This window comes from Staurois parvus, unplaced genomic scaffold (assembly GCF_062004578.1).
Source record: "Staurois parvus isolate SC_StPar_1 unplaced genomic scaffold, SC_StPar_1.0 ptg000288l, whole genome shotgun sequence".
In the NCBI taxonomy this organism is placed as follows: Eukaryota; Metazoa; Chordata; class Amphibia; order Anura; family Ranidae; genus Staurois; species Staurois parvus.
Genome location: NW_028318084.1, coordinates 182,501 through 209,240, shown reverse-complemented (window position 1 = coordinate 209,240; position 26,740 = coordinate 182,501). Strand labels below are relative to the sequence as shown.

The window sequence follows — 26,740 nt, the reverse complement described above, 5'->3', positions numbered from 1 at the left end:
TTCCCCATATAGTAAGTCCCCCATATAGTAATTCATTCCCCATATAGTAAGTCCCCCATATAGTAATTCATTCCCCATATAGTAAGTCCCCCATATAGTAATTCATTCCCCATATAGTAAGTCCCCCATATAGTAATTAATTCCCCATATAGTAAGTCCCCCATATAGTAATTCATTCCCCATATAGTAAGTCCTCCATATAGTAATTAATTCCCCATATAGTAAGTCCCCCATATAGTAATTCATTCCCCATATAGTAAGTCCCCCATATAGTAATTCATTCCCCATATAGTAAGTCCTCCATATAGTAATTCATTCCCCATATAGTAAGTCCTCCATATAGTAATTCATTCCCCATATAGTAAGTCCCCCATATAGTAAGTCCCCCATATAGTAATTCATCCCCCATATAGTAAGTCCCCCCCCTGTGTCAATTCACTTACCTTTGGTCCGCGCGTTCCTCTCGTATTCCCGCGCCGTTCTGGTCTTCAGGGAGGACTGTGAGAGGAGTTCGTCACGCTGCCCCGCCTACATCCTGGCTGCCCCGCCTACATCCTGACAGCTGCAGAGTCCTGACGTCCGAGAGGAGGGAGGGGGGCGGCCATCCGAGAGGGGGGGCGGCCATCCGAGAGGAGGGGAGAGGGGGAGGGGAGAGGAGGAGAGGAGGGAGGGGAGCGGGCGCCCGGCACACAGGAGAGCCGCATCTAAATTTGTAAAGAGCCGCGGCTTGCCGACCACTGGCCTTGCGGGAGCCTAGCTCCGCGGGCCGGATTAAAAGGTCCGCCGGGCCGTATACGGCCCGCGGGCCGTAGTTTGCCCATTGCTGGGCTAGACAATGGCACCCTGACTGCCATTAGGTATTGGTATGAAATCTTTGGACCCATTGTCGGACCCTACGCTGGTGCAGTGGGTCCTGGGCTCCTCCTGGTGCAGACAATGCCCAGCCTCATGTGGTGAGGATATGCAGGCAGTTCCTGGAGGATGAAGGAATGGATACCATTGAATAGCCCCCACGCTCGCCTGACCTAAATCCAATAGAACACCTCTGGGATATCATGTTTTGGTCCATCCGACACCGGCAGGTTGCACCCAAGACTGTCCAGGAACTGATACCCTGGTCCAGATCTGGGAGGAAATACCCCAGGAAACCATCTGTCGTCTCATTAGAAGCCTCCCCCGATGTTGTCAGGCATGCATAAAAGCACGTGGGGGCCATACAAACTACTGAGTACTATTTTGAGTTGGTGCAATGAAAGTTCAGCAAAATAATACTAGCTTGCTGCATCAATTTTTCACTTTGATTTTCAGGGTGTCTTTGAATTCAGCCCTCTGTAGGTTAATAATTTTCAATTCCATCAAACGATGGGGCGTCCTTACATTCCTAACACATTACCCCGTCCATATCAGTATAGATATCAAGCTTGATATTTTTCCCCTTTGAGATCTGATGTGATTTCAAATCATTCCTTTAATTTTTTTGAGTAGTGTATATGAAAATATATATTTAATGTAACAGAAGAGCCGGTAATAAAGAAAGGGGCTTTTATGTCTTCTTAACACTTTGTTCAGTAAGCAGCCTTAATAAAAGAATGTAATTACGGTCATTTAGATTTGTTTTTTTTAGAAGGCACCATTGATAGCCTCTACTCTTCTTTCCTGCAATCCCTATAAACCAGGCAAGGGAAAAGAACCTGGCACTCCTCTTGCCTCCTGATAATGAAGAACTGGGTTCCTGTGCGGCCCATTGTCAGGCCCCAGTGTTGTCACATATACAGTTTTCAAGTCTCTATAAAAGTGAACCTGTTATTTGCCTAATATGCCAAGAAATAGATTCACTTTAGACGGAGTGGACCAGTAAAGTAAAACTACGGGCACATTTTTTTTTTACATTTTGGATAGAGCAAAAGAGGGTTATAACTCATGTCAATTTTTTTTTTTTCTGCCATCTGTGTCCCATTGTGAAGATTTCCCTTTACATCCTGTTCAATAATCTAACAGGAAGTGGGAAGAAATCTCAGTAAATTAGAGAATTCCTTGGGGACCACCAGGTCACCTGAACTAGTGTCTCCATTCGAAGCTTACGCCTATTACTTTTGTGGGGGCAGCCCATAGTTTGGGATTTTCAGTGAAAGAAAATCTCAAACAGAGAAGGTGAATCTCCTTGATGTGGGCAAAGACAAAAAAAAACTGACAGGTGTTCTAATCAATCTCCACTCTGAGTTCACAGGACATATTTATGTGGTTCAGTTTTGGACAAAGAGTCTTGCGGGCGAGGATAGGTTTCAAGCGGTCTGAACTGCACATACTTCAGTAATGCTGAAAGCATGGCCTGGGATAGGACTGGACTGCATACTGTTTAATCAATGGGAAAACAAGTTTCAGGGATCAGCATTAGAAGGTAAAAATGAATATGACCAACAGCTAAAAAATCAAAGAAATACAAAAGGCTGCCAATGCTGATCTCCTATTTCGGAAACAATAGTTATCTTGCTGTCAAGCTCATCCTTGATACACTAAGACTAAGCCCTGGTGGACGGGTCAAAATGCATCTGTGTGTGTGGTTTAGTGGGAACACGTCTAGAAGCCATTTTTGATGTGGGAAAAGGAGTTGCATTCCTATACAATGCTGTTTGACACTGTGAACCATTGTAAGTGCATTTTAACCACTTGCCGTCCTCCTGCTGTTTATAAACGGCAGGGCGGTGGCACTCCAGGGGCGGGTTGCTGTTCATAAATGGCACCCGCCTTTTCTAGCTGTGCGCTCCCTGGGAGCATGCTGCACCGCGATCTGGTGCCCGGACACAGTGAAACACCGATCGTCGGACGGGACCTCTGTACGAGGTCCCGATCATGTGATCACTGATTGGCCAATCAGTGATCACATGCAAAGTAGTAAGCAAGATGTCACTTGTAACATCATTGCTTACTACGTGTGAAATCTGTGAATGATCACAGAGGTCACATGGTACAAGGCTATTCACAACAGCCTTGTACCATGTGACAAGCTGTGACCAATCACAGCTCACTCAGTACTTCTCAATGACTGCAAGAATGCAGACAGAGAGAAAGAGAAATGATTGCTTTTACATCCTATATGGGTGTAAAAGCAATCAGTGTAAAAAAAAAAAAAAAAAATCTTCATCACCCCCCACAAGTGGTACATGGTGACACTGTACTGCTAGGGTGACAGTATGTAAAAAAAAATATAAAAATGTAAAAAAAAAATGTTTAAAAATTATAATTTTTGGTTATAAACTAATTTGGATTTTTTTTTACTAAAAAATAACAGAATAAATTTTGGCCAAAATTTATGATGAAATATTTATTTGCAAAATTTTATAAAAAAAAAAACACTTTTTTTCAAAATTTTTGGACGTTTTCATTTACATAGCAAAAAAAATGGTAAAAAATTCATATGGGTACAGTGTTGCATGACCGCGCAATTGTCATTCAAAGTGTGATAGCGCTGAAAGCTGAAAATTGCCCTGGACAGGAAGGGGGTGAAAGTGTCCGGACAGGAAGTGGTTAAAGTGGTTGTAAAGGCTCAATGTTCTTTATCTTCATGCATGAAGGTAAAAAACCTTCTGTGTGCAGTAGCTCCTCAGCCCCCCCCCCCCCCCCCCCCTTAATACTTACTTGAGCCCCATCGTAATCAATCCAGCGATGGACAAGAGCCTCGAATCTCTGGGAACTCTCCTTCCTCATTGGCTGGGGGAGGGTATTGTTAGACTATCATATTTAGATGGACTTGATTAAAAACTGAAGTTGAACTCCAGCTAATATTTTATAAGTATTAATTGTTTGTGTCCAACTGATACTTTGTTTGGGCAGTTTATTCTGTTAAAGTAAGATTAAATATAACATGCTCACTGGCTGGATCACGAGGTGAAAATAAAAGGGAAAAAAAAACTAATGCAACCACCATATATAAGAGTTAGTAAGCTGCAATATATTACATTTTTGTTTCGGGGTTTGATACCACTTTGGGTCTCTCACCATGGACAAGCATAGGCATGCTTTAGTTAGACCCCCCCCCATCACACTTAACAGCACAGGATTACTTGCACTGGAATGTCCTCACTAAGGTCTCAGACTTTCGCATAACCTCCAGCTCAAAAAAAGTAATTGTAAGATAATTTCTTAAGACTACCAGCGACTACATTTAATTGTGCACCAAATACTATAAACTACAAATCAGACACAAGCGCTGTTAGGTACCCTACAATCTCCTTAACCCCTTCCCGCCGACGCCTCCTGGCCCTTTAAGAGATTCAGACGCCGGGAGGCGGGGTTTAGGAATCATGTGACCGCCGTGATGATGCGTCACGGCGGTCACATGATCGGGAAAGGTCCCGATTGAAAGAGCGGACCGGGACCTTTCCCTGGGTACCACACATGTGTGCTGGGAGCGCGCAGGGCGCGCGCTCTCAGCACATATGTATTTAGTTCCATGAACGTAAATGTGCGGCCGCTCGGCGTCTAGGCGCAGACGCCGGGAGGCCGCACATTCGTGTGCGGCCGGCGCAAAGGGTTTAAGCATTTTTTTTTGGTTTGTTACAGGTACTTCTATAGCGCCGTCAATTTACAGTGCTTTACAAATAAATGGTACAGTCACATCGGTCCCTAGCCCTCAAGGGGTGTACAATTTTTTGGTCCCTTTACTTTGTGAGGAGTCCACATACTGCTAAAAGTCTGTATTATCATGTCACTGTGTTATTATTTTTGCATTGTAATAAATCTCTTACATTGTCCTGTTTGTACTTTGTAAAGTGCTGTGCAAAATCAGGGCTCTAAAAAAAAAAAAACTACCGTATATACTCGAGTATAAGCCGAGTTTCTCAGCACATTTTTTGTGCTGAAAAACGGCCCCCTCGGCTTATACTCGAGTCAACGTCTGCAGGTGTGGGCGGGATGACATGCCGTCCCTGTCATCTGGACACACCCCCGGGATCAATCCTCGCCGGTGATTGGCCGCCGGAACTGTAGCTCAGGAGAGGCACACAGGCGCCCAATCACCGGCGAGGAGGTAGAGCTTGGAGAGGAGGAGCCGAGTGGCACCGCGAAGATCGAGCGAGTGAAGAGGAGGAGAGCGGCCGGAGAAGGAAGACATCTGACCGGTAAGTGTGTACCATGGGATAGGGAGGGAGAGAGCGAGCCCAGGCTGGAGCAGGGGTCACCAACGATGGGGCACTATTCCTCCCCCCACTGACACCAACGATGAGGCACTATTCCTCCCCCCACTGACACCAAGGATGGGGCACTATTCCTCCCCCCACTGACACCAACGATGGGGCACTATTCCTCCCCCCACTGACACCAACGATGGGGCACTATTCCTCCCCCCACTGACACCAAGGATGGGGCACTATTCCTCCCCCCACTGACACCAAGGATGGGGCACTATTCCTCCCCCCACTGACACCAACGATGGGGCACTATTCCTCCCCCCACTGACACCAACGATGGGGCACTATTCCTCCCCCCACTGACACCAACGATGGGGCACTATTCCTCCCCCCACTGACACCAACGATGGGGCACTATTCCTCCCCCCACTGACACCAACGATGGGGCACTATTCCTCCCCCCACTGACACCAACGATGGGGCACTATTCCTCCCCCCACTGACACCAACGATGGGGCACTATTCCTCCCCCCACTGACACCAACGATGGGGCACTATTCCTCCCCCCACTGACACCAACGATGGGGCACTATTCCTCCCCCCTCGGCTTATACTCGAGTCAATAGTTTTTCCCAGTTTTTTGTGGTAAAATTAGGTACCTCGGTTTATATTCGGGTCGGCTTATACTCGAGTATATACGGTAAATAAAATAACACTAAAGCCTTTAAGAGTGATAAGAAAATACAAATTTTCTTTTTTTTTAATTTCTAAAAGACACAGAAAAAAATGTAAAAGATGCAAATTGAATACTGGATGTATGACATGGCATACACAAGGCAATGGTTGTCGGGCTTCTATGGAACAAAAAAAGAAGAGTCAAGCAATCACAGAAATTTGTTCTAAAAAAATATCAAAGAAACTTTGGCAAAATACAGTGATTTGCCAAAAGCACACAGAAAGCCAAGCAAAGTATAAAGAAGGCCCAATGTAACAGGGAAGAACTTCAATAAAATACGATTCTTGACTCACCGGCATGCTAACTAAGCTTGGATTGACTCAGAAGATACCACTGCGAGGAGGTGTAAACTACAAAGCCAGGAAAAAAAGAGCTTAGTGTGGTTAACATAGACACAGAAAATTAGTAATCTTGCTGGATTATTACACGTCTATAGAGATTAGTATAAACAATTTATTAAATGGTCATTAGTAATGTAAGAATTAAAAAACAGAAATTAGTGCTTTAGTTTCTTGCTATGACGGTACCGAGATTTTCAAGACACTGTACTTAAGTGAACGTATTTATCTATAACGTATTTAGTTGCCCTTAACCCCTTCCAGTCCGGACACTTTCACCCCCTTCCTGTCCAGGGCAATTTTCAGCTTTCAGCGCTATCACACTTTGAATGACAATTGCGCGGTCATGCAACACTGTACCCATATGAATTGTTTACCATTTTTTTGAGACAGGTAAAGCTTTATTTTGGTGGTATTTATTCACCGCTGGGATTTTTATTTTTTTTACTATGTAAATGCAAAAGTCTAAAAATTTTGAAAAAAGTGTTTTTTTTAAATAAAATTTTGCAAATAAATATTTCATCATAAATCTTGGCCAAAATTTATTCCGTTATTTTTTTAGTAAAAAAAAAAAATCCAAATTAGTTTATAATCAAAAATTATAATTTGTAAACCTTTTTTTTTACATTTTTATTTTATTTTTTTTATATTTATTTTTTTTTTTAATTTTTTTTTTTTACATACTGTCAACCTAGCAGTACAGTGTCACCATGGTGACACTGTACTACTTGTGGGGGGTGATGAAGATTTTTTTTTTCTTTTTTACACTTGATTGCTTTTACACCCATATAGGATGTAAAAGCAATCATTTCTCTTTCTCTCTGTCTGCATTCTTGCAGTCATTCAGAAGTACTGAGTGAGCTGTGATTGGTTACAGCTTGTCACATGGTACAAGGCTGTTGTGAATAGCCTTGTACCATGTGACCTCTGTGATCATTCACAGATTTCACACGTAGTAAGCAATGATGTCACAATTGACATCTTGCTTACTACTTTGCATGTGATCACTGATTGGCCAATCAGTGATCACATGATCGGGACCTCGTACAGAGGTCCCGCCCGACGATCGGTGTTTCACTGTGTCCGGAGGACACCGCGGGCACCGGACGTGGTGGTGCGCACAGCTAGAAAAGGCGGGTGCCGTTTAGGAACGTCAACCCGCCCCTGGAGTGCCACCGCCCTGCCGTTTATAAACAGCAGGCGGACGGCAAGAGGTTAATCACCAGTCACCTTCCACATGGCCTTATGTTAGCCTAAGCAGCCATATTGGACTTTTTGCATGTAAGTGTACGTTTTATATGTTAATTTTTTCTGCTAAATACTTCATACATATGAATTAAAATACTATACTGTTGGAGCAATTTTTCTTTTGGGCTCATTATTGGCATTTTTGAGCCCCCTTCCCCTAAGGTGCTCTGTCATCTCGGATCCATGCCTGCTTGTGAGATCCCTCTGGTGGTCAAGACAGATATTGCTGGATACTGCTATACCTGATCTGCCTGATGTGGAGATATTGGAGAGGGGTAACCTGTCCTGGATAGATGACACCTGGTGGTTAATTCCTGCCTGTTGACTTCATCCCTATAGAGAGTTCCCAAATCCTGAGCACCGTGGAGTAGGTCTTATTTACTCCAATGCACTATTACTTAGTGCAATGTACATTCATTTTCTATAAGTCACGACAGCCACGGAAGTCACTATCTTCATGCTGTACTCATCACCATTGTCACGCTGCACCTATAGGTTTTTCCTAAGGACCTCTTCTCCTAATGCAAGAACTTCACTACAATAATTCATGTGACCCCTCTTAGCGCCACATCATATATTTGTTTATTGGAACGTATTTATCTGTTTTATAAATATATCTAATTGAAATATGTCTGAAGGTACCGGTATGTATTTATCCAGGTCATGGTACAGTTAGTATCAGTCACATTTAACCACTGCAAGACAGAAGCTTGTACAGCCCAAAGACCGAGCACCCAAACATCCAAAAGTAATGTAATCTGGTATACGCAGTCCAGTGTAGTAAGGAATGCAAAGACATGTCCATTGGAGAGACAAAACAACCTCTCAACAAAAAAGATGTCCCAAAATAGGAGGGTCAACCCCATAGGTCAGAACAGTTTGGACAATTGGTTCACAAGGTGCGTGAAGGAGGCCATCTATGTCCTTAACCACTTCCCGACCGGCCGTTGTATATAAACGGCCGGACGGTGGCAATGCAGGGTCGGGTGGCCGTTTATAAACGGCCTCCCTGCACCCTGCTTGTGCGCGCTCCCCGGGACCGGCAGCACTGCGATCCGGTGCCTGCTGTGTCCTTCGGACACAGTGGAACACCGATCGTCGGATGGGACCTCTGTACGAGGTCCCGATCATGTGATCACTGATTGGCCAATCAGTGATCACATGCAAAGTAGTAAGCAAGATGTCACTTGTGACATCATTGCTTACTATGTGTGAAATCTGTGAATGATCACAGAGGTCACATGGTACAAAACTATTCACAACAGCCTTGTACCATGCGACAAGCTGTGACCAATCACAGGTCACTCAGTACTTCTTAATGGCTGCAAGAATGCAGACAGAGAGAAAGAGAAATGATTGCCTTTACATCCTATATGGGTGTAAAAGCAATCAGTGTAAAAAAAAAAAAATCTTCATCACCCCTCAAAAGTTATACAGTGTCACCATGGTGACACTGTACTGCTAGGGTGACAGTATGTAAAAAAAAAAAAATAAATAAAATAAATATTAAAAAAATAAAAATGTAAAAAGAATATTTAAAAATTATAATTTTTGGTTATAAACTAATTTGGCTTATTTTTTTTTTTACTAAAAAGATAACGGAATGAATTTTGGCCAAGATTTATGATGAAATATTATTTGTTTGCAAAATTTTATAAGAAAAACAGTTTTTCAAAATTTTTGGACATTTTCATTTACATAGCAAAGAAAATTAAAATCCCAGCGGTGAATAAATACCACCAAAATAAAGTTTTATCTGTCTCAAAAAAATGGTAAAAAAATTCATACGGGTACAGTGTTGCATGACCGCGCAATTGTCATTGTCAGTGTGATAGCGCTGAAAGCTGAAAATTGCCCTGGTCAGGAAGGGGGTAAAAGTGTCCGGACTGGAAGTGGTTAACCACTTGCCGCCCAGCCACTGTATATATACGGCGGCAGGGCAGCACTCGCAGGCAAAACCACGTTTTAAAACGTGTGTTTTGTAAACAGGAGGCGCGCCGCTGCCCTATCTGTCCCGCGGTTCACCGCCGCAGATGTGAGTCACCGGGTCACAGCCAGTCCTTAGCAGCTGTTTCCCGGCGATCGGCGGCAAACAGTGACAGACAGCACAGCTGCAGTAGCTGTGCTGTCTGTCACTTCCCTGTCAGCTCAAGGATGAGCTGATCGAGAAAGAATAGTTTCTCTTTCTTGATCAGCCTTGTCCCACCCAGCACACACCCCCGCCCCGCCCCCTAGTAAAACACTCCCCTCACTCCTATAACCCTTCCCTGCAAAATAAAGTTAACCCCTTCCTCCCCATTGCCATTAGTACAGTGTCAGTGTTTTGTTTTTTTTGCACTGATCACTGTATTGGTGTTTTTGGGGATGTCAGTGACCCCAAGTCAGTACTCCCCAATGTCAGAATGTCCGCCGCAGTCCCGCCATAGGTCGCTGGTCGCTGCCATAAGTCCCTGATCACCGCCATAATTCGCTGATCGCCGCCATTATTAGTATAAAAAAAAACCCCTAAAAATCCCAGTATCTTTCCCGCCATTTGTAAACGCTATAACTTTCACGTAAACCAATTAATTTACATGTATTGGGGTTTTTTTTTACCAAAGACATGTCGCAGAATGCATTTTCGCAGAAATTTATGACTAAATTTGATTTTTGCATTTGTTTTTTACTGGACATGTTTTATAGCAAAAAGTCATAAATATTGGTTTTTTTTTCCTCAAAATTGTCAGCCTTTTTTTTATAGCGCAAAAAATAAAAACCGCACAGGCGATCAAATACCACTGAAAGAAAGCTCAATTTGTGGGTAAAAAAAGGATGTAAATTTTATTTATGTACCGTATTGCATGACTGCGCAATTGTCCGTTAAACTAGCGCAGCGCTGTACAGCAGAAAAATGGTGTAAATTGCAGTATCTATACCATAGTTTGTAGACGCTATAACTTTCACACAAAGCAATCAATATACACTTATTGGGATTTTTTTTACCAAAAACATGGAGCAGAATACATTTTGGCCTAAATTTATAGCTAACTTTGAGTTTAATATATATTTTTTATAGCTGAAAGTAAAAAATATTGTTTTTCTTCAAAGTTTTGGCCTTTTTTTGTTTATAGCGTGAAAAATAAAAAGCGCACAGGTGATCAAATACCACCGAAAGAAAGCTCTATTTGTGTGAAAAAAAGGACGCAAATTTTGTTTGGGTGCAGCGTTGCATGACCGCGCAATTATCAGTTGAATTAGTGCAGCGCCGAGTAGCAAAAAGAGGCGTGGTCATTAAGGGGGGTAAATCCTCAGGAGGGCAAGTGGTTAATAAATGTGTTTATCAAAAGCAGTTTTTTTTTAAAACCATGCTTGATTGCATGTAAGCATAGTACACATATAGAAAAAGTACATAAAAATGTCATTTATTCATACATTTTTATATAGAGCTGACAGCTGATGTTTAATGTCAGATTAGCTGCAGAACACGTAACATTAAAATCTTTAAGTCACTCAAATTCTGAGCCAGTTTCAGGAACGCAGAGTCTTTGGGTGCATTCGCAGAGGTTATTAGCACACATGCCAATTCCTGTGGTCAGAGTGACAGGTGTAGGCGATGGTCGCTCAGCCCTTAGAACGAATGCAATGATAGGCTGACAGTGGCTGCAGTTATGCTGATTAACTGACCAGCAGGAAGATGGAGGCAGAAAAGCGGCATGTCCAGGTCAATTGCTTAAAGGATAAGTTCACCTTTAGGAGCATGTTACATTTTACACTCATGTTTAGGGTATAACATGTAACATGCTCCTATACACCCACCTCCCGCTGCCAGTGCTTCCCTCTCTGTGACAGGGGGGGGGGATCTGCTCCCTGCATCCACTGTCACACTTTGCGGCCGTGCGGGGCTCCACCCATCCAGCCACGTTGTTCATTCACAGCTTCCTGTGAATGAATAGACTGCAAGTACCATCTGACACTGCGGCTGACGGCTTATAGTTCTCAATGAACTGCAAGGGCGCTGGTGAGTGCTATCATAGTTCATTGATCTTCCTGCCATTCAATAGCTGTCTGCCCCTAAGAGAGGTATGGGCAGACAACTTACTGAGAGTCTGCAGGATCCTGACATTGCACCAACAATCTGCTGATTGCAGTTGCAATGCTTTGCAGGCTCCATTGTAAAAAAAGAATAATAAATGCACATTCTTTTTTACCTGCAAAAAGATGTGTATTACATTATTACATTACATGGAGTTTATATAGCGCCAAAGGGTTTGCTCAGCGCTGTACAATAGAGGGGGGGACAATACATGAAACATTACAGCAACTACGAACAGCACACGAGGGGTAAGAGGGCCCTACTCTTTCGAGCTTACAATCTAGAAGGGAGGGGGTAGTGGTACAGGAGGAAGTGGCTGTGGGGGATGGAGTGGTGGGAGGAGTGGAGGAGGTCAGTTGTTAGGTGAGGGTGGGGTAGGCTTCCCTGAAAAGGTGGGTTTTCAGGGTGCGCCTGAAGGTGAGGAGGGTAGGTGACAGTCTGATGGATTGGGGTAGGGAATTCCAGAAGATGGGGAAGTCCTGAAGAAGTCCTGCAATTGGGCGTGGGAGGAGGAGACCAGGGAGCTAGAAAGTAGGAGGTCCTGTGAGGAGCGAAGGGCATTAGCGAGGGGGACAGAACATGAGACAAGACAGTAACAATACAAGACACGAGGGGTTCGAGGGCCCTGCTTTTTCGAGCTTACAATCTAGGAGGGAGTGGAAAGTGGTACACGAGGAAATGGCTGTGGGGGATGGAGTGGTAGGAGGAATGAAGGAGAGCAGCAGTTAGGTGAGGGTGGGGTAGGCTTCCCTGAAGAGATGGGTTTTCAGGGAGCGCCTGAAGGTGAGGAGGGAAGGTGACAGTCTGATGGATTGGGGTAGTGAGTTCCAGAGGATGGGGGAGGACCTGGAGAAGTCTTGCAGTCGTGCGTGGGAGGAGGAGACCAGGGAGCAAGATAGAAGGAGGTCCTGTGAAGAGCGAAGGGTACGGGTAGGGTGGTACTTGGGAATCAGGTCGGTGAGGTAGTTAGGGGCAGTGTTGTGAATGGCTTTGTAGGTCAGAGTGAGTAGTTTGAATTTGATGCGTTGGGCAATGGGGAGCCAGTGGAGGGAGAGGCAGAGGGGGGTGGCAGAGGTGGAGCGGGTGGTGAGGTGGATGAGTCTGGCCGCTGAGTTCAGGATGGTCTGGAGTAGGGAGAGCCTGCACTGGGGTAGGCCGGTGAGGAGGGAGTTGCAGTAGTCAAGGCGTGAGATAATCAGGGAGTGCACAAGTAGTTTAGCGGTGTCTGGGGTAAGGAAGGTGCGTATTTTGGCGATATTGCGGAGGTGGAGCCTGCATGTGTTTGTCAGTGATTTGACATGAGGTTGGAAGGAGAGGTTAGAGTCCAGAATGACTCCAAGGACTTTGGCTTGCGGGGCGGGATTGATGGTGGTGATGTTAGTAGTGATGGATAGGATGGGGGGGGGGGCGCGGGCAGGAGGGAAGACGAGAAGCTCGGTTTTGGAGAGGTTGAGTTTGAGGAAATGGAGCGACATCCAGTCAGAGATGTCGTTTAGGAGGTGAGTGATGCGGGCGGAGAATGTGGGGGTGAGGTGAGGGGTGGAGAGGTAAATTTGAGTGTCATCAGCATAGAGATGGTAGTTGAAGCCGTGGGAGTGTATGAGTTTGCCAAGGGAGGAGGTGTAGATGGAGAAGAGAAGGGGTCCAAGGACAGAGCCCTGGGGGACCCCAACAGAGAGGGGGAGGGAAGGGGAGGTGGCACCATTGTAGGAAACGCTGAAGGAGCGTCGGGATAGGTAAGAGGAGAACCAGGAGAGAGCGGTGTCTCTGATGCCAAGGGAGAATAGTTTATTAAGGAGGAGGGGGTGGTCAACTGTGTCGAAGGCCGCGGAGAGGTCCAGGAGGAGGAGGACAGAGTAGTCGCCTTTGGCTTTGGCGGTTAGTAGGTCGTTGGTGATTTTGAGGAGGGCGGTTTCGGTGGAGTGTAGGGGACGGAAGCCGGACTGTAGTGGATCAAGGAGGTTGTTGTCAGTTAGGTGGGCGCTTAGGCGGTTGTAGACTAAGCGCTCCAGGAGTTTGGAAGTGAGTGGCAGCAGGGAGATGGGTCTGAGGTTGTTTGGGTCAGAGGGGTCCAGGGAGGGCTTTTTGAGTATGGGGGTGATGTGCGCATGCTTTAGGGGGGAGGGGAATACGCCGGTAGAGAGGGAGAGATTGAAGATGTGGGTGAGGGAGCAGATGAGGGAAGAGGGGGGTGACTGGAGGAGTCGAGAGGGGATAGGGTCTAGGGGGCAGGTAGTGAGGCGGGCTTCAGAGAAGACCCTGGTGACTTCCTCAGTGGTAGCGGGGCAGAAGGAGTGCAGAGCTGGTGGGGTTACGGTAAGCGGGGTCTTGGGTGTGGAGGGGGGCAGTGCGGTTGCGAGGTCAGAGGAGGGAAGAGATGAGGGGGAGATAGGGGGGGGGAGGCTAGGTGGGGAGGTAGATTGCGAGTTGACTATGTCCTGACGGATTGCATCAATTTTGTTGTGGAAATGAGTGGCAATCTCGTGGGCGGTGAGTGAGGTACTGAGTGGAGGAGGGGGGGGAGAGAGCAGGGAGTTGAAGGTGGAGAAGAGTCGGCGAGGGCAGGAGGAGAGGGTGTTAATCAGGTTTACGAAGTAAGCCTGCTTGGCGGCGTGGAGGGAGGAGGTGTAAGTGAGGAAGGCAGATTTGTAGAGGGAGAATGAACGGGGGGACCTGGTTTTGCGCCATAGTCTCTCCAGCGCACGACTGCGACGTTTGAGGCATTTAGTGTGGTCATTCTGCCATGGTTGGTGCGGTCTGGGTTTGATGTAGCGTGTGGTTAGGGGTGCCAGAGAGTCTAGGGTGGCTGATAGTGAGTCGTTGTACGCGGTGGTGGCTAGGTCAGGACAAGACAGTGGAAGGATGCTGTCGTGTAGGCGGTCGGCAGCTGAGTGGAGGGGGGCCGGGTTCAGGTTGCGGAGGTTGCGGCTGGTGAGTACAAAAGGTGGACTTATTATCCTTTAACACATCACCTGTTTGGCTGTACAGCCCTGCACCCAGTGAGTAAGTGCATAGCACGAAACACGTCAGGGGGGCTACAGCAACTGGACGTCTAGCCACCGCTGGTGGCCATCCTGAACAACATATGGTCAGTGTTCTTTTTTTGATACAATTGTTTTACACCTATCTTTGATGGAATAAAGTTCCCTATACAGTATCACGCTATGTGGTGTCCCTTATTGGGCTCTCCTTGTGAGTGCCGTCATTCGCAGAGCCTGCTTTAAAGGTGACCCCAGATGGTGATACACATCAAGGACCCCTGAACACCCTTTTCAGATGTGACCAGAAGGTGTAAAGGAACTTGACCTGACCTGGGAGCAGATGCCCTGAGTAAAACCTGATGAGACAGGCTATATCTCAATGCATGTATTTACGCACATCTGGTGAGTGTGCAATTTATTTAATCGGATATATCATCTGCCACCCCGGATCAGATTTCCACGCCTGATTATTGTGATCATATAAGATCCTCACGTGGGCTGTTTCATTTGGGACATTTATTCACTACCAAGTTCACCACTTGGTGCAAACACTTGTTTGCACGTAATAATTTTGCACCTTATGTTATTTATTATGTTGTACATTATGTTTTAGCGCTGCACCTTTATATTGATAGAGTCAGTTATATGCCCAGAAAAAATATCATGTTGTTTCTGGAGGAGAACAGCTGAAGCTAGCAACCTGTTGCACAGCTTGATAAATCAGAATGACTTGTCCTTCCTCCTCTCTCTGTCTGTAGGACTGCTTATGGAGTTTTAATTTAAAAGAGACCATTGTGAAGAGACAAGCTACTGCTGTGCTCTGCAAAGTCACTGCCATGTGTGCGCTCCCTTTAAATGTTACCCACTTGCCCTCCTGAGGATTTACCCCTCTTAATGACCACGCCTCTTTTTGCTACTCGGCGCTACACTAATTCAACTGATAATTGCGCGGTCATGCAATGCTGCACCCAAACAAAATTTATGTCCTTTTTTTCACACAAATAGAGCTTTCTTTCGGTGGTATTTGATCACCTGTGCGCTTTTTATTTTTCACGCTATAAACAAAAAAAGACCAAACATTTTGAAGAAAAACAATATTTTTTAATTTCAGCTATAAAAAATATATAGTAAACTCAAAGTTAGTTATAAATTTAGGCCAAAATGTATTCTGCTCCATGTTTTTGGTAAAAAAAATCCCAATAAGTGTATATTGATTGCTTTGTGTGGAAGTTATAGCATCTACAAACTATGGGATAGATACTGCAATTTACACCATTTTTCTGCTGTGCAGCGCTAGTTTAACGGACAATTGCGCGGTCATGCAATACGGTACATAAATGAAATTTACATCCTTTTTTTACCCACAAATTGAGCTTTCTTTTGGTGGTATTTGATCGCCTGTGCGGTTTTTATTTTTTGCGCTATAAAAAAAAAGGCTGACAATTTTCAGGGAAAAAAAACAATATTTTGGACTTTTTGCTATAAAACATGTCCAGTAAAAAAAATTTAAAAATCAAATTTAGTCATAAATTTCTGCCAAAATGCATTCTGCGACATGTCTTTGCTACAAAAAATCCCAATACGTGTAAATTAATTGGTTTACGTGAAAGTTATAGCGTTTACAAATGGCGGGAAAGATACTGGGATTTTTTGTTTTATTTTATTCTAATAATGGCGGCGATCAGCGATTTATGCGGCGATCAGTGACTTATGGCAGGACTGCGGCAGACATTCTGACACTGGGGGGGAACTGACTTGGGGTCACTGACATCCCCAGTGACACCAATACAGTGATCAGTGCAAAAAAAAAAAAACACTGACACTGTACTAATGGCACTGGGGAGGAAGGGGTTAACTATTATTCAGGGAAAGGGTTAACTGTGTGAGGGGAGTGTTTTACTAGGGGGCGGGGGTAAGTACTGAAGGGAACAACGCTGATTGGGAGAGAGAAACTCTTCTGTCCCGATCAGCGTGTCAGGAGCGGTCAAGGAACTGACAGAAAGCGCAGCTACTGCAGCCCTGCTCTCTGTCAGTGATTGCCGCTAATCGGCGGGACACAGTCGGTAACGACCGGCTGTGACTCGGCGGGATAGGTAGGGCGGCGGGACGCCCTGTACCTGTTTTAAAAACACACGTTTTAAAATGTGGTTTTGCCCAGCTGTGCCACCTGCCGCCGTATTTCTACAGTGGATATGCGGCATGTGGTTAACTTATAAAATAAACATTTGATACAAATAACAACGATATTACATAAAACACATTTACCAGAAATCATTATAATATTCCTTAGGGGTTTTGGCTATTGGTCTACATATTCCATTTCATAATGAAGTTCAATAGCAATAGGTTAAAGCAGAACTTCTCCCAAAAGGGGAAGTCACACTTGTTTACATCCTCCCCTTCAACAATTAGCATTTTTGGGGGATGGGAGGGGGGCAGCGGGTAAGCTGGTTGACAGGTACCAGCTTCCACTTCGTCTCAGATTGCCAAGGCGATCCAACCTGAAGTTCGGCCCCCTCCTTCTGCCCCTTCAGCCTTCTGGGACACATCACAGGCTCTAGAAGACTGCAGACCCATTTACAAAGTGCAGCACATGCACAGTGGGAAGCTGCAAGGCTTCACTGTCGGTTTCCCTTAGTGAAGATGCTGGTACCTGGACCCGAAGCAGATTGAAAAATAGGCTTTGGTGAGGACAACGCTTGATCCCTGGACAGGAAAGTGTTCCTTTATTAGAATTCATCAGCTACAGTATTTGTACCTGCTGACTTTTACTTTTTTGGGGGGAGACTGGAGCTCCTCTAAGTAGCCATTTGAGAAAACATGGCACACACCTTCTGTTATAAGTAGTTTACTAAATTCTGAGGTGGTCAATGGAAATGGATGGTTTGCATTTAAAGTGATAATAATTGTATACAAATTTAAAGGGTTTAAAATTGAAAATTTGATAGAATAAGAAATAGTTACTACACTTGTCAGGTATTTTTGCTGTCTGATCCCCAATCAAGACCTTTCCAGGACTTCCTCTCCTGGTAACAATGTGATCACTGTGACTGAAGCGAGGAGAAACCTTTACTGGGCACACTGTCCTAAAAAAAGCTAAAGGAGGATCTAACCTTCCCGTACACTTTCCCTAATTAATAAAGCGTTTTATGGGATAGGATGTGGGGAAAAATCTTTTCAATAGTGCCATAAACAGTTAACTACATGTCTTTGGTGAAAATAACCCAAATTAGAATGTATTATTTAGTTTGTAGGAAAGTTATAGAGTTCACAAACTATGGTATAGATCTGAATATTGATCAATCCTGAAGTACTGACAGCCAATCTACTTTCTGGAGGTCCAAGAATGTCAGGACAGTACAAATATCCCCAAATGACCCCTTTTTGCAAAGTAGACAGTCCAACGTATTTCATAAGAGGCATGGCAAGTTTTTTGAAGTTGTAATTTTTTTTGTCATAATTTTTCAGAAAATGAAAAATACCAGTGCAGTACAGCGTCGTCATATAGCTGGCATGGCGGTGATCAGGGACACTGATCAGGTGACAGTACAAAAAAAAAAATTATAATTTTTTTTTTTAAACGCACACAAAGAACAGTATTCACAAAAGATTTTACACATTAACATTTGTATATCACTTAAATGTATTCTGTACCTGTAAAGGATCCTAATGGAACAAGTTCTGATAAACTACCAGAGAAATTACAGTAACAAATATGTATCTATTGAGTTCTATCTGCTTTTTTTTTCTCCAACGCCTGGCAGAAAAACTACCGTTCTGTCAGTTTTTTAGGCTGTAACAGACTGAAAAGCCTAAAAATGATTCCAACTTTCTGTGGAGCCAGAGTACAATATATAACACAAGACAACAACAATTCAAAATAGCTGCTGTGGAATTTTAAAAATATTCCATGAGATCATAAGTGATATCAAGTAAACAAAATTGCTTTCCCACTAAGACGTCATTCACACAGTCGCTGAGGCCCAGAGTTTGTGAATAGGTCATGTGTTTATTTTGGCTACGGCCACTGTCTGCGTTGGAGGCGGCTCACCTGCACCCGAACGCTTGTCAAGTAGGGATGAGCAGCTGTGTCCATGTAGACACTACGTTATCAGAGACCTGAATGGGCTGCCGGCACGTGGCACTTGCCAGATCCAGAGGCATAACCATACACACCTCTTTTTCCTGCGCCAAGTCAAAAACCAAATATCCCCCCAGCTGCTGGTGAAATAACACCCCCCAGTGTTTACAACTTCACAAGGTTTTAAACAAACTTAACCAGTTCCTGCCCAGCCAATAGCACAAAGGCGGCCGGGCGAGCAGCTCGTCCCTCTGGTGGGATGCCACATGGCGTCCTTTCAGGCGTACGCAGTTTGCCTGCCCACAGGGCCGCTCTGCGGCGTGATCTGTCACCGGCCGTGTACCTCGGACAGATCTGTATATCGGCCCCGTTTCCAGTACCATTTGACCTGCTGTGACCAATCACAGCAGGTCACATGACAGTTGTATACAATGGATGGCTTCATTCATGCCATCCATTGTATACTAGTGCCTAGCTGTGAATGGTGACAGCAATCACATGCACAAACTGGGCCAATCACAGCAGGTCACATGACAGTTGTATACAATGGATGGCTTCCTTTCATGCCATCCATTGCATACTAGTGTTTCTAGCTGTGAATGGTCACAGCGATCACATGCACAAGATGGGCCAATCACAGCCCAGCTGTGTCATGTGATTAGCCGTGGCCAAATCACAGCTAAGCACAAAAGAAAAACCCTGAATGAATCGATGTCATTCAGGTAAATGCTTGCTTATAGCAAAGTAATTTTTTACTACAAGCAAATTGTGTAAAAAAAAAAAAAAATACTGGTCACTTCCCCAAAGTAGTACAATGTTACTATGGTAATATTATACTACTTTGGTCATAGTGAAATATGAAAAAAAAAAAATCTTAAAAAAGAGAAAAAAATTTAATAAAAAATTAAAACTAATACAATTTTTTAAAAAAATTATAATTTTTTTTTTTTGTACTGTCACCAGTCATTGTCCCTGATCACCGCCATGCCAGTTATATGATGACGCTGTACTGCACTGGTGACAGTATGTAAAAAAAAAAAATAGTGAAAATAATGTTTTACATTTTTTCATTTTCCAAAAAATTATGACAAAAAAAATACAACTTCAAAAAACTCGCCATGCCTCTTATGAAGTACGTCGGACTGTCTACTTTGCAAAAAGATGTCATGTGGGGGATATCTGTACTGTCCTGACATTTGGGGGATATCTGTACTGTCCTGACATTTGGGGGATATCTGTACTGTCCTGACATTTGGGGGATATCTGTACTGTTCTGACATTTGGGGGATATCTGTACTGTCCTGACATTTGGGGGATATCTGTACTGTCCTGACATTTGGGGGATATCTGTACTGTTCTGGCATTTGGGGGATATCTGTACTATTCTGACATTTGGGGGATATCTGTACTGTTCTGACATTTGGGGGATATCTGTACTGTCCTGACATTTGGGGGATATCTGTACTATTCTGACATTTGGGGGATATCTGTACTGTTCTGACATTTGGGGGATATCTGTACTGTTCTGACATTCTTGGACCTCCAGAAATTAGATTGGCCGTCAATACTTCAGGATTGATCAATATTCAGATCTATCCCATAGTTTGTGAACTCTATAACTTTCCTACAGACTAAATAATACATCCTATAATAATTATTTATTTGCAAACTTTTATAACAGAAACAAAGAAAAATGTGTTTTTTTTTTCAAAATTTTCTGTCTTTTTTTGTTAATTTAGCAAAAAATAAAACTCCAGTGGTGATTAAATACCACCAAAAGAAAGCTCTAGTTGTGTGAAGAAAATGATAACATTTTAGTTTGGATACAATGTTGTATGACCGCGCAATTGTCATTCAAAGTGTGAGAGCGCTGAAACCTGAAAATTGGCCTGGGCAGGAAGGGGGTAAAAGTGCTCAGTATTGAAATGGTTAAATGAACAAATCACCAGATAACCCCTTTAATATTTACCAACAAAAACTGGCAGTTTTTGGAAGCACTTTTTTGTTATTAAAGATAGAAGGGGTTATGTGGTGATTTGTTCACTTAAGCTGTGGTTTGTTTAGAACCTTGTGAAGTCATAAACGCACAGCCCATTCCCAGACTATGGGCCTCAGCGCTTGTGTGCATGAGTCCTAACTGGTATATCTCTTATTTTATTTATTGCAATATTGCAAATTAACTACTTGCTGTCCGCCTGCTGTTTATAAACGGCAGGGCGGTGGCAGTCCAGGGGCGGGTTGCCGTTCATAAACAGCAGCCGCCATTTCTAGCTGTGCGCGCTCCCTGGGAGAGTGCAGCACCGCAATCCGGTGCCGCTGTGTCCTCCGGACACAGTGAAACACCGATCGTCAGACGGGACCTCTCTGCAAGGTCCCAATCATGTGATCACTGATTGGCCAATCAGTGATCACATGCAAAGTAGTAAGCAAGATGTCACTTGTGACATCATTGCTTACTACATGTGAAATCTGTGAATGATCACAGAGGTCACATGGTACAAGGCTATTCACAACAGCCGTATACCATGTGACAAGCTGTGACCAATCACAGCTCATTCAGTAGTTCTCAATGGCTGCAAGAATGCAGACAGAGAGAAAGAGAAATTATTGCTTTTACATCCTATATGGGTGCAAAAGCACTCACTGTAAAAAAAAAAAAAAAATCATCACCCCCCACAAGTTTGGCTTATTTATTTGTTTTACTAAAAAGATAACGGAATACATTTCGGCCAAGATCTATGAAGAAAGATTATTTATTTGCAAAATGTTATAATAAAAACACTTTTTTTTCTAAATGTTTGGACTTTTTCATTTACATAGCAAAAAAAATAAAAATCCCGGCGGTGAATAAATACCACCAAATAAAGCTTTATCTGTCTCAAAAAAATGGTAAAAAATTCATACGGGTATAGAATCGCATGACCGCGCAATTGTCATTCAAAGTGTGATAGTGCTGAAAGCTGAAAATTGCCCTGGACAGGAAGGGGGTAAAAGTGTCCGGACTGGAAGTGGTTAAAGTGTAACTAAACCTATAATAAAAAATAATTGTGAGCGGGCAGCTCTACTGCAGAAGAGACGTGCTAATATCTCTTCTGCACTACAACAAACTTCATGCAAACTGTTGTAATTCCTACACCGTTCACCTGATTTGGATGCAAATACCCTCAAATTAAAGCTGACAGTCTGCAGTTAAAGCACATCTTGTTCGTTTCATCTCAAATCCATTGTGGTGGTGTATAGAGCCAAAAATGTTAGAATTATGTCGATGTCCCAATATTTATGGACCTGACTGTATGTTCCATGCATCCATGTGATAGTCCCATTCATGTCAACGGGGATGCAGTGGCTGCACAGACACAGCCACTGCTCCCAATATGACATCCGTGTGGGTAAGGGTCTCTGAATGCACACTGTCTGCATTTGGGAACATGCACAAACACCTACATGAATGTTAAATTGGAAAACCAAGGCTGTGTCCGTGCAGCAGCTACATCCCAATTAACATGAATGGTACTGCCTGCACACAAATGTACAGAACACCTGGCCCTTACATGATATGTACTTAAACACACCCGTGTGAATGAAACATAACTGTCACAAAAAATGTTGTAGGGTATAAAATGCAGGCACCTAGTAGCCTTGTGTAAATTCCTTTCTTTGTTCCCAGAAGACAACTAGCTAGGGCAGCAATGGGCAAACTACGGCCCGGCGGACCTTTTAATCCGGCCCGCGGAGCGTGATACAAAAAAAAAAACAGCCAGGGCAGGCAAACATTTGCATCATTCAGCGCGCTCAAATGCAATGATTGGCCAGTCTCGCTGCCACTCACATCCTGATAGCCAGTGATTGGCTGTCAGGATGTGTGTAGGCGGAGCAGCGTGACGAACGTGAGGGGAGCTAGGCTCCTCTCACAGTCCGCCCTGAAGACCGGAAAGGCACGGGAACACGGCGAGAGGAACGCGCGGAGCAAAGGTAAGTAAATTGACACAGGGGGGAAATGTTACAAATTTTAATTCATCTACTCTTGGTCCGGCCCCCGGGTCTAATATATGAACCCATTGCGGCCCTCAAGTCAAAAAGTTTGCCCACCCCTGAGCTAGGGAAAGGTAGGTAAAAACAGCAGGTGGGGCTGTCCCTAAATGAATCTATTGGTCTCCCCTGCCTGGTTTAGTTTTGGACATATCTGGCAGCTGTCCCTAGTCCTACACACAGGCGTCTCCTTTTTTAATATCATCTCTAGACTGATAAGCAATACCCCATACCAGCAAAACCAAATGTCATAAAATCTAAATGACCAAACACAAACTGTAAGAGCAATAATTCATATATGACCAGTGTCAAATATTCCATAATAAAGCAGATTCTACGTGAGATAGCAGAAAGTAAACAAAATCTCTCCTGCAGGCAAAGCCCCCAACAAAAGTAGTAGGAGGGGTTTCCCTTTGTACTGCGGGGAGGAATTAGGACTCTTGTCAGGTATTTAATGCTACCTGAGACACCAACAGAAATATTCCCCCAAAAAATTATTTGAAGTCTATGTAACCCTGATAAACGTCTCTTATTTAGCTTATTTTGGTCTGGTAAAAATACCACCGCTAGTGTTTTGTTATATCCAAACAAAAAGCATTCTAAAAATACCATCCAATTGCATCAGAAATTCTAACAATAAAATAAAAGTGCAGCGCTAATTAATAATCAAAATAAGTGACTTCATCAGTCACGTGTTGGAAGTGACGCAACGTGTCGGTACGTGGGGAGGAGCTTTCCGGCAAACGCGGTGACGTCATTTCCGGCGTGGGGGCCATATTGGATCACCCTGTGTATTACCCATGATGTACACCCATAGCATGTGGTAGGAGGCTGGAATATTCGTCTTTATGTGAGTGGAAATCTATTTTATATACCTATTACCGAATGGTTGCCTATGGAGGGTCTCTGCTTGAGTCTCACTATGACCCTGGGAGGAGCTGGCTGCTAAACTGGTGGATGCTGGAGGTGGAAGGCGTTACCTAGAGAGTGATCCATACTGGTAGGATCATGTGATCCTGAAAGCGTGCTGGCAGCTTAGGGTCTAAGGAAGGAGGTGAGGGGGCATTTTGGCCGTTAAGGATTGTCACGTGTGAATCACGCACACTGCACATTACTTTTGCATGAAGAGTGGAGTGTGAAGCTCATCATTAGGCACTGCATCATCAGTATTACTACTAATTTTGGACTTTTCTCGTATTTGAGTTTTTGTTCATCTTTTTTGTGCACTATATGTGTGTTGCCACTGTATTATTATTATATATGATATATTTGTCACTTTTTGCACCAGATATTCCCCATGAGGGAATACATGCATGACACTTTATATGTATTGAGTACTTTGGATTTGTTTGGAGGGGTGTATTGAGTTTATATTGTATCACGCATTTATCAGATATTTATTTTGATTATTAATTAGCGCTGCACTTTTATTTTATTGTATTTATTCACTTATTTTGGGTATAAGTCTAGTGTCAGCAGCTTATGGTTTTAGGGTAGGAGTCCATGTGAGCGCAGGAGGTTTTTTGAATTATCAGAAATTCTAAGCTGTCCTGCGTACATAGCTCCTATTCCTTATTTTGGACTACAGAACAATTGCGCTCTATGCTGTGAAGATGAGGGGAGGGAGGATTCAGTAGTTGGACAGCAGACAATCGAGCAGAGCTGACACCAAGTATTGCATTTCAGGCTAGAAAATGGCACGTGGTGTCAGTCCACAGAAGGAAATCGGCAACTGCATGCATTTCTGGCAAATCACCAGGTATTTTTTCTGTATTTACACGGTTTTTAAATGGATAAAACATGGAGAAATATGAATGTACTGCATAAGCGTTTTTTTTCTTCTTTTGCTCAAACTGTTTTTCCACTTTGCAGCCAAATTTGGATAACACCAGCTTTAAAAATGTTACATGTTCTCATTCCCATAACTTAAAATACACGGCTCAAAAAAATTAAAGGAACACTTTGAAAACACATGAGATCTCAATGGGGAAAAATATCATGCTGGGTATCTATACTGATATGGACGGGGTAATGTGTTAGGAATGTAAGGATTCCCCATCGTAAAACTGAAAATTATCAATCTACAGAGAAATTAATTCAAAGACACCCCGAAAATCAAAGTAAAAAAATTATGCAGCAGGTGAGTCCATTTTGCTGAAATTTCATTGCATCAACTCAGAATGGTCCTCAGTAGTTTGTATGGCCCCCACGTGCTTGTATGCATGCCTGACAACGTCGGGGGAGGTTCCTAATGAGACGACGGATGGTGTCCTGGAGTATTTCCTCCCAGATCTGGACCAGGTCACCACTGAGCTCCTGGACAGTCTGATGTGCAACCTGATAGCGTTGGATGGACTGAAACATGACATCCCAGAGGTGTTCTATTGGATTTAGGTCAGGCAAGAATGGGGGTCATTCAATGGTGTAAATTCCTTCATCCTCCAGGAACTGCCTGCATACTGTCGCCAGATGAGGCCGGGCATTATTGTGCACCAGGAGGAACCCAGGACCCACTGCAACAGTGTAGGGTATGAAAATGGATCCAAGGATCTCATCCCAATACCTAATGGCAGTCAGGGTGCCATTGTCTAGCCTGTAGAGGTCTGTGCGTCCCTCCATGGATATGCCTCCCCTGACCATCACTGACCCACCACCAAAACAGTCGTGCTAAACGATGTTACTGGCAGCAGAACGTTCTCCACGGCTTCTCCAAACCCTTTCATGTCTGTCACATGTGCTCAGGGTGACCCTGCTCTCATCTGTGAAAAGCACAGGGTGCCAGTGGTGCACCTGCCAATTCTGGTGTTGAATGGTAAATGCCAATCGAGCTCTATGGCACTGGGCAATGGGCGCAGGGCCCACTAGAGGACGTCGGGCCTTCAGGCCACCCTCATGAAGTCTGTTTCTGATTGTTTGGTCAGAGACATTCACACCAATAGCCTGCTGGAGGTCATTTTGTAGGGCTCTGACAGTGCTCATCCTGTTTTTCCTTGCACAAAGGAGCAGATACTGGTCCTGTTGATGGGTTAAGGACCTTCTACAGCCCTGTCCAGCTCTCCTAGAGTAACTGCCTGTCTCCTGGAATCTCCTCCATGCTCTTGTCTCCTGGATTCTCCTCCATGCTCTTGAGACTGTGCTGGGATACACAACAAACCTTCTGGCAATGGCACGTAATGATGTGCCATCCTGGAGGAGTTGTACTGTCTGTGCAACCTCTGTAAGGTTCAGGTATCGCCTCATGCTACCAGTAGTGACACTGACCCTAGCCAAATGGAAAACTAGTGAAAAACTTTCAGAACAGAGGAGTAGGGAAAAAATGTCAGTGATCTCCACCTGTAAAACCATTCTTGTTTTGGAGGTCGTCTCACTGTTGTCCATCTAGTGCACCTGTTGTTAATTTCATTAACACCAAATCAGCTGAAACTGATTAACAATCCCCTCTGCTACTTAACTGACCAGATCAATATCCCAGGAGTTTAATTGACTTGATGCTATACTCTGATTAAAATGTGTTCCTTTAATTTTTTTGAGCAATGTACATTTTTTTTTAGATGTTCTGCTCTGGGAATTCAAGCACTGTAAAATCCTCTCCATAAATAATTATTAGTAGTTATTTTTATTTATGGGGGATCATTTAAATGCGTTTTAGTTGAGGGTTATTAGTTGGTTTATTATCTTTATTATATTAAATGAGGGTATTATGAATATAAATGAAATTGAGGGTATTAGTAAGTACATCATGTCACTAATAGATGATTTATGAGCACTTGGCAAAATATTTTTTTAGAGGAGCATTTCATGTGGAATTATTTTGATATTTATTTGGAGGAGATTGATTAGTTGAAATTATCTATTTAAATATTCTTTGGTATGTATACACTTTTATTAGTTATTTGTATCATAATTTGAATTAATTTAATGGTAATTTAATTATTATTTATTGAGAAGTATTTAGGAGCGCAACATATATTTGTAGATATTTCCAACACAGTTGTAGTTATGTGTTTCATGTTTGCGATCCTCTAGTAATTATCACACCTGTGGCTCGCAAGTCACTCTGATTCACCTATAACTGTAAAATCCTACTAGTTCCGTTTTTTTTATGAGGATACTGGACGGGTGTCTTTGC

General features: G+C 43.6%; 1 protein-coding gene across 1 annotated transcript in view; it reads right to left on the bottom strand.

The window, feature by feature from the left end:
- Positions 1-26,740, bottom strand: part of GOLGA4 (golgin A4) — a 172,510-nt gene that overhangs the window by 14,322 nt on the left and 131,448 nt on the right. The window contains exon 22 of the mRNA XM_089682387.1: positions 6,156-6,212. Coding sequence (XP_089538513.1) covers positions 6,183-6,212 — 30 coding nt within the window. The 3' untranslated portion in view covers positions 6,156-6,182. The remainder of the gene's footprint in view (positions 1-6,155; positions 6,213-26,740) is intronic.